The sequence below is a fragment of the Leucoraja erinacea genome, chromosome 12, assembly GCF_028641065.1.
Source record: "Leucoraja erinacea ecotype New England chromosome 12, Leri_hhj_1, whole genome shotgun sequence".
In the NCBI taxonomy this organism is placed as follows: Eukaryota; Metazoa; Chordata; class Chondrichthyes; order Rajiformes; family Rajidae; genus Leucoraja; species Leucoraja erinaceus.
Window position 1 is genome coordinate 8544077 of NC_073388.1, and position 18628 is coordinate 8562704.

Consider the following 18628-nt stretch of genomic DNA (forward strand, 5'->3'; position numbering starts at 1 on the left):
CTCCTGGCATAAATAAAATTCTATTGTATCATATAACTTGACATTGGATCAATGCAGAATACACTGGTATGTACAGTAACATGAACTCACCCAATGGGTTTTATTTCTCAAGACCAACAGTCTCGACTTATCCCCACAACATCCTCTCCTCCTTCACCTCTAGTCTCTAGGGTTTTTAAGGGGTCTGGAGGATCGGGTTAATTGGTCCTATAGCCCTTAATTGGATTTGGCTGTGGCTCATTTGCCTGTGGCCGGGAGAGGAGAAGACCTTACATGGGATGTGTCATCACATTGAAAATGATGAGCAAGGAACCTGGCCCGAAATGTCACCCAGCCCCATTTTCTACAGCAAGGGCTCCCAACCTGGGGTAAATTTCACCTACCCAGGGGGTAAATTTGTTGATTTGGGATTTATACATATTTTTTCTCATTGACTGACTGTGTTTGGTTCTGGTATACCGGTATCTGTTCATCATTAGTTGTTCATAAATAAGTGAAATAACATTGTTATGTGCTATTAAAGTTGCCAGGGGTGAACAGGGTTGTACAGGGATGCTGCCTGACCCATCGAGTTAGCCTAACATTTTGTGTCTTTCCTAGGTAGTTTAGTATCTGGCTTCCCATTTGGCCATTCCTCCAATCCTTGCGTATCCATGTGCCTCTCATAAAATGCCTTTTAAACGCCACTATAGTATCTGATCCCACCCCCACCCCCACAACCCCTGGCAGTGCATTCCAGGCATCCACCACTCTCTGTGTTCAAGATGTATCAGGGCTTGTGCTCTTTAACAAAAAAGCAAGAGATTTGATTGCCTCCTTTAATTTTGGAAATCAGAAGTATAAAAGCGGTGCAGAGTGGCGGCATAGCGGGAGAGCTACTGTTTTACGGCGCCAGGGACCCAGGTTCGATCCTGACTGGGGGTGCTGTCTGTACGGAGTTTGTACTTTCTCCCTGTGACCTCCGTGGGTTGTCTCTGAAATCTTCGGTTTCCTCCCACACTCCAAAGACGTACAGATTTGTAGGTTAATTGGCTGGGTATAAATGTAAATTGTCCCCAGTGTGTGTAAGATAGAGTTAGCGTGTAGTGATCGCTGGTCGGTGTGGACTCGGTGGGGCCAAAGGCCCTTTTTCCATGCTGTATCTCTTAACTAAACTGAAATAAACTAACCGGCTTTGTTTAAGTTATCCAGTAGCAGTTGTCATATTTGCCAGCAAATAGTTCCTTCGGAAGAAGAAATCACCACATCGACTCTGGCCATTGTTCATGTCATGCCATCCAATACCTCTCCACTGTCAACCAGCTGGGTTGGAAGTGTTCATCTAGTTTCACTCTTCTCCATAAACATTCTGTTGAAAGATCGATCACCTGAAACACTAACTCTGTTTCTTCCTGCGAAGATTCAGCCTGACGAGCTCAGAGTTTTTCAGATATTTTAGTGTCTGTACTTTAAGGCATTCAATTACTTCCCTAACCAGTCCTTTGGTCAGAGGAGCTGTTGGAGGCCTTCCCTCCGACTAAATAAATCCTCCTCTCTCCGAAGACAGTCTTTTGGTCATCTGTCCTAAAATCTCCTTGCATGATTCAATGCCAATTTTGGTTTTTTAAACACAACTAGGAGACTTCTTGAAATATATTTTGCTGTTAGAGGAGCATTTGAAATGGAAGCTATTGATATTTCAAATATATTTAGGCAAGAATCAGTGATAGTGGTGGGGGCAGCTGTGTGTGGTGTTTAAGAGATTTTTAGATAGGCAAGAGGATATGCAGGGAATGGAAGGATATGGATCATGTGCTGGCAGAGATTATCTTGGTACACCAGTCATTGAATGCAGGTGCAGCAGGCAGTGAAGAAAGCGAATGGTATGTTAGCATTCATAGCAAAAGGATTTGAGTATAGGAGCAGGGAGGTTCCACTGCAGTTGTACAGGGCCTTGGTGAGACCACACCTGGAGTATTGTGTACAGTTTTGGTCTCCTAATCTGAGGAAAGACATTCTTGCCATTGAGAGATACAGAGAAGGTTCACCAGACTGATTCCTGGGATGGCAGGACTTTCATATGAAGAAAGACTGGATAGACTCGGCTTGTACTCGCTGGAATTTAGAAGATTGAGGGGGGATCTTATAGAAACTTACAAAATTCTTAAGGGGTTGGACAGGCTAGATGCAGGAAGATTGTTCCCGATGTTGGGGAAGTCCAGAACAAGGGGTCACAGTACAAGGATAAGGGGGAAGTCTTTTAGGATCGAGATTAGATTTTATTTTCACACAGAGAGTGGTGAATCTGTGGAATTCTCTGCCACAGAAAGTAGTTTAGGCCAGTTCATTGGCTATATGTAAGAGGGAGTTAGATGTGACTCTTGTGGCTAAAGGGATCAGGGGGTATGGAGAGAAGGCAGGTACAGGATACTGAGTTGGATGATCAGCCATGATCATGTTGAATGGCGGTGCAGGCTCGAAGGGCCGAATGGCCTACTCCTGCACCTATTTTCTATGTTTCTATATTATGTTTGGCACAGATACTGTAGACTGACGGGCCTGTCCACTGTGCTGTACTCCTCTATGTTCATATTACAAGTGATATGGGCGGCATTGTGGTATAGTTGCTGCCTTACATTGCCAGAGACCTATGGTTCGAATCTGACAACGAGTTCTGTCTGTACGGAATTTGTACGTTCTCCCCGTGACCTGCGTGGGTTTTCTCCAGGATCTCCGGTTTCCTCCCACACTCCAAAGACGTAGAGGTTTGTAGGCGAATTGTAAATTGTCCCGCGTGTGTAGGATAGCGCTAGTGCACGGGGTGATCGCTGGTCGGCGCGGACTCACGGGCCGACGGGCCTGTTTCCGCGCTGTGTCACTGCAGCAAAGTAAGCTGAAGTGGTGAGGATTAACCATGATTTGGCAATGTTCACCTCCAGTTATAGCTCCAGCGTAAATGAAGAATTCCGTGTCCCCACTCGCCATTCTCACCATCTCCCCACAAAGTCTACAACCTGCCCGCATGCTCGGGGCGATTTACAGTAACCAATTAGCCGGCCTACCTTGGCGTCTTTGGGATTCCGGCTGGAAACTGGAGCACCCGGGGGGGATCCCACACAGTCACAGCGAGAAAACACACAAACTCCACACAACAACACAATTTGGAATTGAACCCAGGTAGTTAGAGATCTACCAGCTGCACCACTGTGTCTGCAGATAATAAGCTTTCAAATTCATGTAAAACCAGAGTGAATATCTGAATTGTTGTTATTTTCAGTTATGAGCGATTGAGGGTAAAGGAACATTATGGCCTTGTGGTTGATTGCTTTGCTTCATCTCAATAATTTCCCATCAGTGGTACTCATCCTGCATCCCTGCTGCGAACAGAATACAAAGGAGCTAAGCTCTGGGTCTTTGAAGCAATGAGACTTACATTTTTTATAGGTCCCGGGAGCTACAGTGAACAGTGCAAATGATTCCAGTTTCTCCAGCTATAATGGGCCGCTGTTGGAATTCCACCTTGAAAGTATCCTACCCGCCAGTGTAACATCATTTTAGAAAGATTTAATGCAATTATTTAATCCCATTGTATCAAAATAATTCAAAGAAAATCAATTTTGCTGATCCCTTTGTGAAATTCTGGAGAGACATTCTGAAGGCCAAAAATGCTTAATGAAAAAATTGGTTTAAACTGTAGTGCTGATGTATTGCTTCGGCATATAGAGGCACTGCAGTTGATGCAATACGGAAAATGTCCAGTCTGGTGGAATTATTCGATTATTCCCGTCAAGTTCCTGCTTGTCCAGAACAGGACTGAGCTTGTGACTTTGACAGGTTAATAAGAAATTGCAGCCAAAATATTCTACATTTGTTTCCAGGTCACTCATAGAAACATAGAAAATAGGTGCAGGAGGAGGCCATTCGGCCCTTCGGCCCTTCGAGCCAGCACTGCCATTCATTGTGATCATGGCTGATCGTCCCCTATCAATAACCCGTGCCTGCCTTCTCCCCATATCCCTTGATTCCACTAGCCCCTAAAGCTCTATCTAACTCTCTCTTAAATCCATCAAGCCGGAGCAGAACAAGGCTCAATTTGCATTAAAAATCATATGATGGTCCATTATTTGGTGAGCTTTATCCTGCTAAACCCTAATGATTGAATGCCTTCTTCAGACCTTTCGCCCAGATATGGGTCATTGAATTTCGCAGCCTGAACAAAAGTAAGGATGTACCTTTAGTTCATCGCAGCTTCACTGATGAACTGATTTTGATCTGTTGAGACTACTTCCGATATAACAAATTAGCAGAACGCCCTCATTAAACCATTACATTGTACTGTTCAAAATTGTTTTTGAAACGGATGGCCAGATAAAATATAAGAATATAATCCAATCATAAAGCTATAAAGCGAGATTGCAGGGGATGAAAGAAATAGAGAGAGTTACATTATTAGCTAAGACCTTCAGAGCCCTAATCTTTCAATATCGATCTCAGTCGCATTTGACGTGGGAGGCAGTCTAGATTCATTGAATAATATTAGCACAAAAATAAAGAATTACAAATGTTATCCCAATACATTTACATTTTTTAATTATGTTTCCCAATTGGAAACCTAATTGTTTCGAGAACCAGCTGACTGAAAATTATTAATTTATGGTTCAACAAGGAAAAATACTTTTGAGTTCTTGTAGTGAATGCCTCAGCTTCAAATCGTAGAATTCTTCAGACATTAGACTTTGGAGATACAGAGTGGAAACAGGCCCTTCAGCCCACCAGGTCCATGCCGGCCAGCGATCACCCTGTACACTAGCACTATCCTACACAATTTACAGATGCCAATTCACTGACAAACCTGCACGTCTTTGGAGTGTGGGAGGAAACCGGAGCACCCGGAGGAAACCCGCGTGGACACAGGGAGAACGTGCAAACTCCGTACAGACAGCACCTGTAGTCAGGATCGAATCCGGGTCTCTAGCGCTGTAAGGCAGCAACTCTACCGCTGTGCCACTGAACACTTATTCCAATAGTGACAAGAATTAGTAATTCAAATGCTTCCTCCTCCATTTCAGGATTCACTTCACAGAGTCATACATTCACACAGTTCAGCATAATCCATCCTTGCCAACCAAGTTTCCCCCCATCTGAACTATTCCCAATTGCCTGCATTTGGCCCATATCCCTCTAAACATCTCCTATCCATTTGGCAGTACGTTTTTGAAAGTTCCGGTCTATTTTCTCCACAACCCTCACCTCATGGAAATACCACGTACTCAAGATCACCACACCATTTCTAAGAGGAGACTCAAGAATCTGCAGATGCTGAAATCTTGAGCAAAACACAAAGTGCTGGAGGAACTCAGCGGGACAGACAGCATCCGAGGAAAGGTCCCAACCCAAAATGCCTTCTGTCCATTCCCTCCACAGATGCTGCCTGACCTGCTGGATTCCTCCAGCACTTTGTGTTTTGCACTATATATAAGACTGTTCAAGTAGTGTGCAGATTGGTGCCTACACTGTGCTGTGTTTAATGTTCAGCGGTAGAGTTGCTGCCTTTGACAGCGCCAGAGACCCGGGTTCAATCCAGCGTACAGGCACTGTCTGCCAGTTCTCCATGGGACCTTGTGGGTTTTCTCCGGGTGCTCTGCTTTCCTCCCACTTTCCAAAGACGCACAGGTTTGTCGGTTAATTGGCTTCAGTAAAATTGTAAATTGTCCCTTATGTGTAGGATAGAACTAGTGTATGGGGATCACAGGTCGGACGGACTCAGTGGGCCAAAGAGTCCCTTTCCACATTGTAACCCTAAATTAAATGAACTGTTATTCAAACTCAATTCACGTATGATTAAAAATTGAATTTGTTCATTAAGGCAAAATGTATACCATAGTGAATTCATGTCAATCTCACATTCCCAAGTAAATATATTGGATTATGCATCAGTTACCCTATTGTAGAGATGCCACATCAGTGTAATATCCTAAAGGGCCTGTCCCACCAGCATGCGACTGCATGCGGCAAGCGCGGCCTAACGTGGTCGTTTGAGCCGTACAGCCTGTCGGCCCGCATCCGCATTGAGGCCGTACGCAGCGTCTGGACGGCGTACGCCTAGCTCGTGGCGTTGCACGATGACATCACCGCCCGGCGTGCCATTGCGTGATGACGTAACCGCCTGACGCCGTGCAACGTCCAAATTCAGTCGGCCCGCCTCCTGGCCAGCTGATTGGTGAGTATGATGTCGTGACCAGCCCCACACAACTCCAGACGGCTCCGCGATTGGAAGTGGGGCCGGCCCCGCGAGGCCGTACGCCTCAAACCACCACGTTTGGTCGCACTAGACGCATGCAATCGCATGCTGGTGGGACAGGCCCTTGACGGTTGTGTAATCACAGTAATGTCTCTTGCACCGCACATCCAGTCTATTGCTTTGAAATGAACTGCACTTGTGTCACAACATGCAACAACAACCTCATTCCACTGCAGTGCTTTTGCTACTTTTCGTTGAGGGAAGAATTTTAGACAAAATAGCAGGCGAGGGCGGCACGGTGGCGCAGTGGTAGAGTTGCTGCCTTACAGCGCCGGAGACCCGGGTTCGATCCTGACTTCAGGTGCTTATCTGTACGGAGTTTGTGTGGGTTTTCTCCGGGTGCTCCAGTTTCCTTCCACACTCCAGAGATGCACAGGATCGTAGGTTAATTGGCTGGGTAAAAGCGTAAATTGTCCCATACTGCTAATGTGTGGGGGTCGCTGGTCGGCGTGGACTCGGTGGGCTGAAGGGCCTGTTTCTGCGCTGTATCTCGAAACTACACTAAACTTCTGTAAGTAAAGTAATGAATCTTTTTATTCTCAGCAGAAACCTTGATGTCATAGAGGTAGATTCAGGGTAGGACATAAAGGGCAGTATCTCTGAAAATATTGCATACTCTTTATATGATGACTTAAGGGCCTGTCCCAGTTAGGCTATTTTTTTAGGCGACTACAGGCGACTAGCTTGTCGCCACATGGTTGCCGGGGTGTTGCCTGTACGGTCGTGAGTCGTCTCCTCAGTCGCCCAGAGTCGTAGCGTCTTTCTGGTTGCCGCTGGATTTTTAAAGTTCAAAAATGTTCGGCGACCTACGGCATCAGTGGGTGGACGCCAACGAGTGTAGTTTGACTTCTCCTGATGTAGGTGCTGTCGTAGGTTGTCGCCGGGTTAACGTACGTGGTCGCTGGTGCTGACTTGGGTGAATTCCATTAGCGACTTCCTACATCGACCGGCGATTGGTACCAGTGACTGAATTGTCGTCAGTTGTCGCCGACAGGGTCGTAGCTTGTCGTGGGTGGACGTAGGTTGACTTCGGTTGTCGTAGGTTGTCGTAGGTGTGGTCGTAGGTGGGACGTCCGAATGGGTCGCCGGTTGTCGGTAGCTTGCCGTAGCTTGACTTCGACTCGGTGGTAGGTTGTTGTAGCTTGTCTCGACACTATCACAGTCGCCAAAAAAAATCACCTAAGTGGGACAGGCCCTTAGGAAGTATTTCGTCAACATAAGTCGAGATTTCATGAGCAAGTTCTGCCTATACAGTTACGTCATTGTCTCTTGATGCAATGACCTTGGCCAACCCCAGTACATTTCCTTTCGTTTTTTTAGCTAAATGCTTTCAACCAAGCACAGCCACAGACCTCTCATGCAATTTAAAACCACAGAGACAAACTATAAGACAAAATGTTATCGCCTTACAATTAAACTTTTTTACTACGTTTCCCAATAAGTGGCCTAATTGTATCGAGAACCAGCTGACTGCAAATTATTAATTTATGATTCAAAAAGGAAAAATACTTTTGAGTTTGTGTCGTGCAGCACATATAGAAAATTGTGTGATTTTTCAACACAATACATTGAGAAATGATTTGGAAAACTTCAAGGATTCCATGATTCGATTATACCTTTTTGTCACACATACCGAAGTACAGTGAAATGCTTTGTTTTGCGTAAACCCGGTAAGATCATCTAGCAGGCCTCACCTTGGCAGTGCGCAAGTGTCGCTGTCTTTTGGCGCTAACAAAATGATAAAAGTTGCTGTTCTTTTTCATGTTGGGTCCGGGATGCACAGGCAAAATTTCCCCACAGCGATGGGCGGCCTAGAATTTGCAACTCTAGTCAATCCAATGACATTCCCTCCCGTTCTCAGAATATCTCCAACTTAAAACAGTGATCGCAGAGGGGCACAATGGTAGAGTTGCTGACTTACAGCGTCAGAGCCCTGGGTACGATCCTCCTTATGGGTCCAGATTGTATGGAGTTGAATTGAATTGAATGGATACTTTATTGTCACATTTGACAAGTCACAATGAAACTCTTTGCCTGCATACCCAAGGTATGCAAATAGTCGCCATATAAAGGGTGCCGACAAAGTTTACAAAGTTCCTCCGCGCCAGGTCCCCCCTTTGTTCCCCCCCTTTGTTACTTACCCCGGCAGCGACATCCCCACTTCCACGTGTCCATCCTCATCTATCGGTCAGTGCCATCACTAACCTCTCCACTATCGCCGATGGGTCCTCTCCAGACGCCTGCCTGGCGCCGACCCAGGTCCCAACCGCGGGCTCCTCAGATGCAGTAGCCATTGACCACAGGCTTCATCCACCTCCGGCCCGCGAGGCTTCTCATCCGCACACTGGAAGGTGTTTGCACATTTTCCCTGTGACCGTGCGGACTTTCTCCGGGAGCTCCGGTTTCCTCCCGTGCTCCAAAGACAGGTGATGAAGAAACTCTTGTGCTCGGACACCAACACTAATTATATCTCTGGGTGCTTTCAAGAGAGAGCTAGATAGGGCTCTTAAAGATAGCGGAGTCAGGGGATATGGGGAGAAGGCAGGAACGGGGTACTGATTGGGGATGATCAGCCGTGATCACATTGAATGGCGGTGCTGGCTCGAATGGCCGAATGGCCTACTCCTGCACCTATTGTCTATTGTCTATAAACATAAACATCTCTGAACAATTGCTCGAACATAAGGATGAGGGGGAAATCTTTTAGGACCGAGATTTAAGGATAAGGGGAAAATCTTTTATGACCGAGATGAGAAAAACATTTTTCACACAGAGAGTGGTGAATCTTTGGAATTCTCTGCCACAGAAGGTAGTTGAGGCCAGTTCATTGGCTATATTTAAGAGGGAGTTAGATGTGGCCCTTGTAGCTAAAGGGATCAGGGGGTATGTAGAGGTATGGGATACAGAGTTGGATGATCAGCCATGATCACATTGAATGGCGGTGCTGGCTAGAAAGGCCGAATGGCCTACTCCTGCACCTATTTTCTATGTTTCTATGTTAACCTAAAAATTAGTTGGAACAGAAGAAATAAAGCCTAATTCAACAAAACATAATATATTGCCAACTGGGCAGATTACAGTAATTTCAACATGCGATGTGCATAATATTCCAGTTTCTTAAAAATTGCTTTAGTTATTGTCTGCAAAGGTTGATGATGACAGATCACGAGCAGGCCAAAGCAACATACGCCTCAATGATCTGATGGATTGGGTTGGCATAACATCAGAGAACATATAATCAAATTGTGCAAAGCTTAAAATATAAGCACGTACAACTGTGTAGCATCTTTCATCAGACAACTTTAGGGCATATGTGCAATCATGTGGAAAATCCACACTACTGTGTAGTAAATGAAAATATATACTTTCAGCATAGAAATTTCAAATTTGAAAGAAAATTAATTTGTTAGTGGCATATTTGTTTATAAATTAAGATATAAAGTGGTATTAGGAATTTCAAATCTTATGTCAAATCACTCCAAATCAGTCTAAAAGGCACAATGAGTTTGTTGTACCGTTCATAAGTTCTAGGAGCAGAATTTGGCCCATCAAGTCTACTCCGCCATTCAATCGTGGCTGATCTATCTTTCTCTGCCTTCTCCCTCCTAACCCCATTCTCCTGCCTTCTCCCATTAACCCCTAACGCCCACACTCATCAAGAATCTATCTATATCTGCCATAAAAATATGCACTGACTTGGCCTCCACAGCCATATGCGGCAATGAATTTCACAGATTCACCACCCTCTGACTAAAGAAATTCCTCCCCAACTCCGTCCCAAATGAGCGTCCTTTCATCCTGATGCTATGACCGACCTCTGGTCCTAGATTCTCCCACTAGTGGAAATATCGTCTCCACATCCACTCTATCCAGGCCTGTGGATAGATTACTGTTTATGCATGATCATTTTATTCCGATATTTCCTCCCTTCGCCAAAACCAGATGACTCAGAACTTTATTCTCCTCCTCCCCCTCCGAATAATAAGCTGGTCAAGCTTAGTCTTGCAATCTAAACCCACTTCACTTTTTTTCTTCTTCCAACATGCCTGCAAAATTGCTATTGTCATTCATCAATGCACTTGTTCAACAGTTAAATCAAATAGACAAACTACTCCAGTTTACGACTGCAGCAGTTTTCTGAGATGCAATTCAGCAAAGAGCAGGTCCCATCATGTATTGCATTACATTTTGAACACTTTGAGGCTCAGCTGCATTAAAGGTTATTTCTTTCCCACTTTTACTTGAATCTGTCGGCCTTGCTCTACAAAGCCCAGTGGGATCCGGCACAGACCTGCAGCACAGCCTTTCAACAGGTTGAAGTCCTGCTGAGCCAGAGGTTTGAAGATCTCTTCCTCCTGACAGTGCTCAAAGGTCACGGAATCAAATTTGTTTTGAAAACTTCGGGCTGAACAACAGAAGAGGATTTTGAATCCATGTTTCTCACAAAAGGGGCTACATTTCCAGGGATGGCGCAGTCAGGAACTGGAACTCCCCAAGAGGCAGTCAAATCCATGGCGACCATCAAGCACAGGGACCAGGGGCTGCACGGTGGCGCAGCGGTAGAGTTGCTGCCTTACAGTGTCACACCTGGGTTCGATCCTGACTGCGGGTGCTTGTCTGTACGGAATTTCTACGACCTGCGTGGGTTTTCTCCGGGTGATCCGGTTTCCTCCCACACTCCAAAGACATACACGCTTGTAGGTTAATTGGCTTGTTTGGTAAAATTGTAAATTGTCCCCAGTGTGTGCAGGATAGTGTTAGTGTGCGGGGATCGCTGGTCGGCACGGACTCGGTGGGCCGAAGGGCCAGTTTCCGCGCTGTATCTCCAAACTAAACTAAATTAAAACAAAGATTTACAATGATCACATTATTCTCACTTTAGACCTTGTACCTTTAGACTTGAGAGATATAGAGTGGAAACAGGCCCTTTAGCTCACCCGAGTCCACACAGAACAGCGATCACCCTGTATACTTACTAACACCATCCTACACACTAGGGACAATCTACACATTTTACCAAAGCCAATTAACCTGCAAACCCGAATATCTTTGGAGTGTGGGAGGAAACCGGAGCACCCGGAGAAAACCCATGAGTTCACAGGGAGAATATACAAACTCCTTACAGACAGCACCCGTAGTCAGGATCGAACCCGGGACTCTGGCGTGTCAGGCAGCAACTCCACTGCTGTGCCACCGTGCCGCCTTCACCGTGTTGACTCGATTCTAGCACGCAACTATTCACTAGGCGTAAAGTGGCCAATTATCCTAAAAAAACCTGAAATTCTTGGGGCTTGGGTGGAAACCAGGGCACCTGGGAAAACCCACCTGGTCACCGAGTGAACATGCAATCTCCAAACAGACAGCACCTGAGGTCAAGATCAAACCCAGGTCATTGGGCGTGACACGAGCATGACTCAGCCGAGGTTGAAGTTCATGATGCCCATCTATATCTTGGTTGCAGAACCACAAATTTTACTCTCAGTAAAATGATCTTCAACTGATGATTTTACAATCCGTCAGATGTACAAAGTGAAGCCCTTGGTACATGATTCACTGCCTGAAGATAGCTCAGACTCCCTATGATCGGACTTTACTGGCTTTAGCTTGCACTAAATATTAATCACGTTTTTTCCCTTTAGCATGTATCTGTACACTGTGGGATGGCTCGATAGTAATCACGTATTGTCTTTCCGCTGGCTGTTTGGACAGCACGCAAGAAAAGCTTTTCCCTGTATCTCAGTACACGTGACAATAAACTAAACTCAAACAAAAATAAACTAAAAAGATAAGGGTTAAAAAAAACCGGAAGAGTGCAGTTTATGAGGGAGTTAGATATGGCCCTTGTGGCTAAAGGGATCAGGGGGTATGGAGAGAAGGCAGGTACAGGATACTGAGTTGGATGATCAGCCATGATCATATTGAATGGCGGTGCAGGCTCCAAGGGCCGAATGGCCTACTCCTGCACCTATTTTCTATGTTTCTATGAAATGAATATTCCTGCGAAGACAAAGAATTCTTCCTTTTTTGTTAGTCTTAATCTTCCAACCTACCTCATTGTAGCCTTTGGACTTTTTCTCTGGAACTGTAACGCTAAATGCTGTAAACCTATAATCTACACTCTGGTATTTTTCTCCGTTATGCTTTTGTTGGGCTTGATTGTATTTGTGTATTATATCATCTGATTTAACAGGATAGTATCCAAACAAAGGTTTTTCACCATATTTAGGATTAGGGCTGTTATTGTCACCTGCACTTTGTTTTGCATGCTGGAAAATCAGATCAGATAATGCTGTATATAAATACAATCGTCAAACTCAAGTACAATAGGTAGAGCAAAGGGGAAGGCAAGGGAATGTTGGGTAGGAGCTATCATCTACCTCATTGGAGACCGTCGGACGATATTTGATCAGACTTAACTGGACTTTAGATGCTGGAGTAACTGAGCACGTCAGGCAGCGTCTCTGAAGAAAAGAAATAGGCGATGTTTGGGGTCAATACTCTTCTTCAGACTTTATCTTGCACTAAACAGTGTGAACTGTGAAGAGGATGCTATGAGAATGCAGGGTGACTTGGACAGGTAGGGGGAGTGGGCAGATGCATTGCAGATGATGTTTAATGTGGATAAATGTGAGGTTATCCACTTTGGTAGCAAAAACAGGAAAGCAGATTACTATCTAAATGGCGTCAAGTTGGGAAAAGGGGAAGTACAACGGGATCTGGGGCTCGTTGTACATCAGTCTATGAAAGTAAACGTGCAGGTACAGCAGGCAGTGAAGAAAGCAAATGGCATGTTGGCCTTTATAACAAGAGGAATTGAATATAGAAGCAAAGAGGTCCTTCTGCAGTTGTACAGAGCCCTAGTGAGACCACACCTGGAGTATTGTGTGCAGTTTTGATCCCCTAATTTGAGGAAGGACATTCTTGCTATTGAGGGAGTGCAGCGTAGGTTTGCAAGGTTAATTCACGGGATGGCGGGACTGTCATTTGCTGAGAGAATGGAGCAGCTGGGCTTATAGCTTATACACGCTGGAGTTTAGAAGGATGTGAGGATATCTCATTGAAACATATAAGATTGTTAAGGGTTTGAACACGATGTTGGGGGAGTCCAGGGGCCACAGTTTAAGAATAAGGAGTAAGCCATTTAGAACGGAGACGAGGAAACACTTTTTCTCACAGAGAGTTGTGAGTCTGTGGAATTCTCTGCCTCAGATGGTGGTGGAGGCCTGTTCTCTGGATACTTTCAAGAAAGAGCTAGATCGGACTCTTAAAGATAGCGGAGTCAGGAGATATGGGGAGAAGGCAGGAACGGGATACTGATTGTGGATGATCAGCCATGATTACATTGAATGGCGGTGCTGACTCGAAGGGCCGAATGGCCTACTCCTGCACCTATTGTCTATTGTCTAATGACGGGACTCACCAAAGATTGAATCCCCCAAAGATTGAATTCTCAGTACTGGTTTATCATGTAATATTGCATGCATGCAAAAAGGAAGAATTCTTTGTCTTCGCAGGAATATTCATTTCATAGAAACATAGAAAATAGGTGCTGGAGTAGGCCATTCGGCCCTTCGAGCATGCACCGCCATTCAATATGATCATGGCTGATCATGCAACTCAGTATCCTGTACCTGCCTTCTCTCCATACCCGCTGATCCCTTTAGCCACAAGGGCCACATCTAACTCCTTCTTAAATATAGCCACTGAACTGGCCTCAACTACAGGTCGACAACATGAGTCCCCGTGACAATAACAAAGAACTGCAAATATATATTTTAACATTTTCGTTTCTCTCTCTCTCTCCCTCTCTCTCTCTCTCTCCCTTCCACCAGCGTTCAAAAATAGCGGTGTACGAGAAAATGTGGTCCTACATGAAGTCTGCCGAACCCTCTGTGTTCACCAAAACGACAGCGGACGGCGTCGCCAAAGTGCGGAAATCAAAAGGGAAGTTTGCCTTCTTGCTCGAGTCGACGATGAACGAATACATTGAGCAGAGGAAGCCCTGCGACACCATGAAAGTAGGAGGGAACCTTGATTCGAAAGGCTATGGAGTGGCAACACCAAAGGGAGCATCATTAAGGTGGGTGGAATAGTGTAACAATATTCTATGTTGTTATAGTATTCCACCAACCCTGATGTTTCCTGCTTTTATTTTTGTTTGAACTGTCAAGAATGTAAGGTAACCTGCTCTCTACCTCTGTTTTAAAACAAGGATCGTGTAAGGCTGGTAACATAGTTTGAAGAACATAGTTTTTATAAAGTTGCATCCCTTTTATTTGGTTTAGTGTGCTGTCTGGTTTTGGTTTTGTTTCTGATTGTCCGTACCTGTTTTTTCATTTTAAAGTTCTCTAAAGACTTTTTTATTTTTTTCTAAAACTAATCTGGTAAAAAGTTCAAGATGTCTTTTGTGAAGACTGTCTGACTGCATGACCTGTTGATATTTCTTTATCTTTAAAGGCAATCCCCCCTTCCCGCACACACGCATAGTCTTGAACGATGCGCTCCTCCACCGCCACCTCCCAATATTAACACTTTACTTGATGTTCAAACGTCTCGCCATTTTCCGTGAAAATTAGCCAATTCGCCCCCAATTGTGCTCCCTTCACGCTAACACTTCTTGCAATTGTTCACGTTTTCTTACAAATATGTTTTATTGTTTCAAGAAATGCTGTTAACCTCGCAGTGTTAAAACTGAATGAACAAGGCCTCTTGGATAAATTGAAAAACAAATGGTGGTACGACAAAGGAGAGTGCGGCAGCGGTGGAGGTGACTCCAAGGTCAGCCTCAAATGTCACCACAGACGGGTACCTTAGTACAGAGTAATCGGCAAGGCTGTTAGACGATTCTCGCAACGACAAAACAAAAAAGGCAACAGGCCTACCCCCTACACCCCTCCCCCCCCCCCCCCCCCCCCCTCCCTCCCCCCCCCCCCCCCCCATACTGATTTGCACGTGTATTACAGTCACGATGCTGGTACAATCAAGGGATCCTCACCAGACCGACAGCTTTTTAACGTAGGTTTTCGGGAGGTTCTGGGTGAAAGGTTCCAGGGCTTTCTGTAACACGAGCAAAAGTTTCTGCGGCAAAGTTCTTCTTCTTCTTGCCTATGGCGTGCACAGCCTAAAGTTGTCGGACAACTTGCTCTATTTGATCTTATTTGATTGTGCACGCCGGGTTGATTGCATTTGTCGAAACAGGGCGGACCGCGTGAAGGTTGCAATCTCCCACCCCCGGCAAAGTTCAAGTTTTATTGTACTACTATTATTGTTTTTTTATTTTTCAATACTGCGATTTCGGAAATTATTCACCTTTGGGGCCACACACAGAAGGGCACCCGAGTATTGGAGTAACTCTGCAGGATCAGACACAATGTCTGGAGAACATGGATGGGCGATGTTTCGGGTCAAGACACTTCATGGAGTCATAGAGTCTTACAATATGCCAACATGTCCCATCTACGTTGGTCCTACCTGCCTGCGTTTGGCCCATATCCCTCTAAACCTGTCCTATCCCTGTACCTGCCTTAACTACCTCCTCCGGCAGCTCACTCCATACATCCGCCACTCTTTGTGTGGACAAAGTTACCCCCCAGGTTCCTATTAAATCTTTCCCCCCTCACCTTAAACCTATGTTCTCTGGCTTGAGACTCGAGCCTCAAGAAGAGTCTCGACCCGAAACGTCGCCTATCCATGTTCTCCAGGGATGCTGCCTGACCTGCTGAGTTACTCCAGCACTTTTGTCTTCTGTTGTGCTTTAACCGGCGTCTGCAATTCTTTGTTTCTACATTGGTCCTTGGAATTCTTGCCTTAATCTTTGTCCTTCTCTCAAATACTACTTTTCCAGACGTAAACGAGGAATTGCACCCCTGCCAGCATTCGGAAAGGCTGGTGTTTCAGGTGTACGGTTTGCATCAGGATCGAGTTATATGGAGGCAAGAAGCAAACAGAGGAAATACTGTCGTTTAGATTTGGAATATATCACTAATGATAGTTTTTTTTTAATTTTCACCTGCATTTGGCTTTTACGTGTATTTCCAGACAGAATAATTTTCCATCAGTGCATTAGCGTACACCCTATCAAACCAGCAATGATTTAGTCTGAAGTTCACAAGTTCTGAGAGCAGAATTAGGCCATTCGGCCCATCAAGTCTACTCCGCCATTCAATTATGACTGATCTATCTTGCCCTCTCAACTACATTCTCCAGCATTCGCCCCATAACCCCTGGCCTGTACTCGCTAGAATTTAAAAGGTTGAGGAGGGATCTTATAGAAACTTACAAAATTCTTAAGGGGTTGGACAGGCTAGATGCAGGAAGATTGTTCCCGATGTTGGGGAAGTCCAGAACAAGGGGTCACAGTTTAAGGATAAGGGGGAAATCTTTTGGAACCAAGATGAGAAAATAATTTTTCACGCAAAGAGTGGTGAATCTGTGGAATTCTCTACCACAGGAGGTAGTTGAGGCCAGTTCATTGGCTATATTTAAGAGGGAGTTAGATGTGGCCCTTGTGGCTAAAGGTATCAGGGGGTATGGAGAGAAGGCAGGTACAGGATTCTGAGTTGGATGATCAGCCATGATCATATTGAATGGCGGTGCAGGCTCGAAGGGCCGAATGGCCTACTCCTGCACCTATTTTTTATGTTTCTATGTTTCTATGACACCCGTACTAATGAAGAATTTACCAATCTCCGCCTTGAAAATATCCATGGACTTGGCCTCCACAGCCTTCAGCGGCAATGAATTCCACCGATTCACCACCATTGAAGCAACGTAATGTTTCAACATTAACCAGTCCTGCCTCATGCAAGAAAAGCCAAGCTGGCTGCTTTCATTTGGAAGAGAAGCAGGCGCTTATAGAATAGCCTTTAATCCAACACGATAATCGAAACAGGACTGATCAGATCATTAGGCAGAGAATTAGTTTAACAGCCACCAAGCTATATATTTTAGCTGAGTGACAGATCATACTGGGTCCCCGATAAAAAGATTGACAGAATGTTTCCTCTTTCCACTGACTGGTTAGCGTGCAACAAAAGTGTTTCAATTTTGGTCCCCTAATTTGAGGAAGGACGTTCTTGCTATTGAGGGAGTGCAGCGTAGGTTTACAAGGATGGCGGGACTTTCATTTGCTGAGAGAATGGAGCGGCTGGGCTTGTACAATCTGGAGTTTAGAAGGATGAGAGGGCATCTTATTGAAACATATAAGATTGTTAAGGGCTTGGACACGCTAGAGGCAGGAAACATGTTCCCGATGTCCAGAACCAGGGGCCACAGTTTAAGAATAAGGGGTGAGCCATTTAGAACAAAGACGAGGAAACATTTTTTCTCACAAAGAGTTGTGAGTCTGTGGAATTCTCTGCCACAGAGGGCGGTGGAGGCCGGTTCTCTGGATGCTTTCAAGAGAGAGCTAGATAGGGCTCTTAAAGATAGCGGAGTCAGGGGATATGGGGAGAAGGCAGGAACGGGGTACTGATCATGGATGATCAGCCATGATCACATTGAATGCCAGTGCTGGCTTTAAGGGCCGAATGGGCTACTCCTGCACCTATTGTCTATTGTCTATAGTCTAAGTCTAGCAGAATTAAGCCATTCGGCAGAGAATTCGTTCAACAGCCACCAAGCTTTATATTTTAGCTGAGTGACAGATCATAGTGGGTCCCGATAAAAAATTGACAGAATGTTACCTCTTCCCGCTGACTAGTTAACGTGCAACAAAAGCTTTTCAATGTACCTCAGAGGAAAACGAAGGAGGAAACACCAAGTCCGCACCGACCAGCGATCCCCATACACTGATGGCCCTGTCCCACTGTACGAGTTCACCACAAGAGCTCTCCCGAGTTTTAAAAAAATCAAACTCGTGATAAGCACGTAGAATGTACGTAGCGGCCACGTCGGAGCTCGGGACGTCTCTTAGTGGCCAGCGCCGCTAACGGCAGGTACTCGGGAAACGCGGTAAGCTCGGCAAGACTCGTGAAGTTTTTTCAACGTGTTAAAAAATGTCCACGAGAGCCCCGAGTATCTACGAGCGGCCATTACCGTAATTCTTCGAGTTCGGATCAGGGGAAACTCGGGAGAACTCTTGAATTAGCTCGTACAGTGGGACAGCCCCATAACACTGTCCGACACACACTAGGGACAATTTACATTTATACCAAGCCAAGTAACCTACAAACCTGCACGTATTTGGAGTGTGGGAGGAAACCAAAGATCTCAGAGAAAACCCTCGCGGTCACGGGGAGAAGGTACAAACTCCGTACAGACAGCACCCGGAGTCAGGATCGAACCAGGTTCTCTGGCGCTGTGAGCTTTGGAAGGCAGCAACTCTACCGCTGTGCCACCGTGCTGCCC

At 45.3% G+C, this 18628-nt stretch overlaps 1 protein-coding gene across 3 annotated transcripts in view; it reads left to right on the top strand.

Moving 5' to 3' along the window:
- The window catches only part of LOC129702042 (glutamate receptor 3-like), a 228766-nt gene that overhangs the window by 194094 nt on the left and 16044 nt on the right, over positions 1–18628 (top strand). For 2 of the 3 annotated variants that reach the window (XR_008724311.1, XM_055643554.1), the window contains exons 11-12: positions 14113–14360; positions 14944–15058. Coding sequence is in view for 2 of the 3 variants with exons in the window: in XM_055643554.1 (XP_055499529.1) it covers positions 14113–14360; positions 14944–15058 (363 nt within the window). In the remaining variant the exon portion in view is untranslated. The remainder of the gene's footprint in view (positions 1–14112; positions 14361–14943; positions 15059–18628) is intronic. The other variant, XM_055643555.1, reaches the window with a different exon arrangement.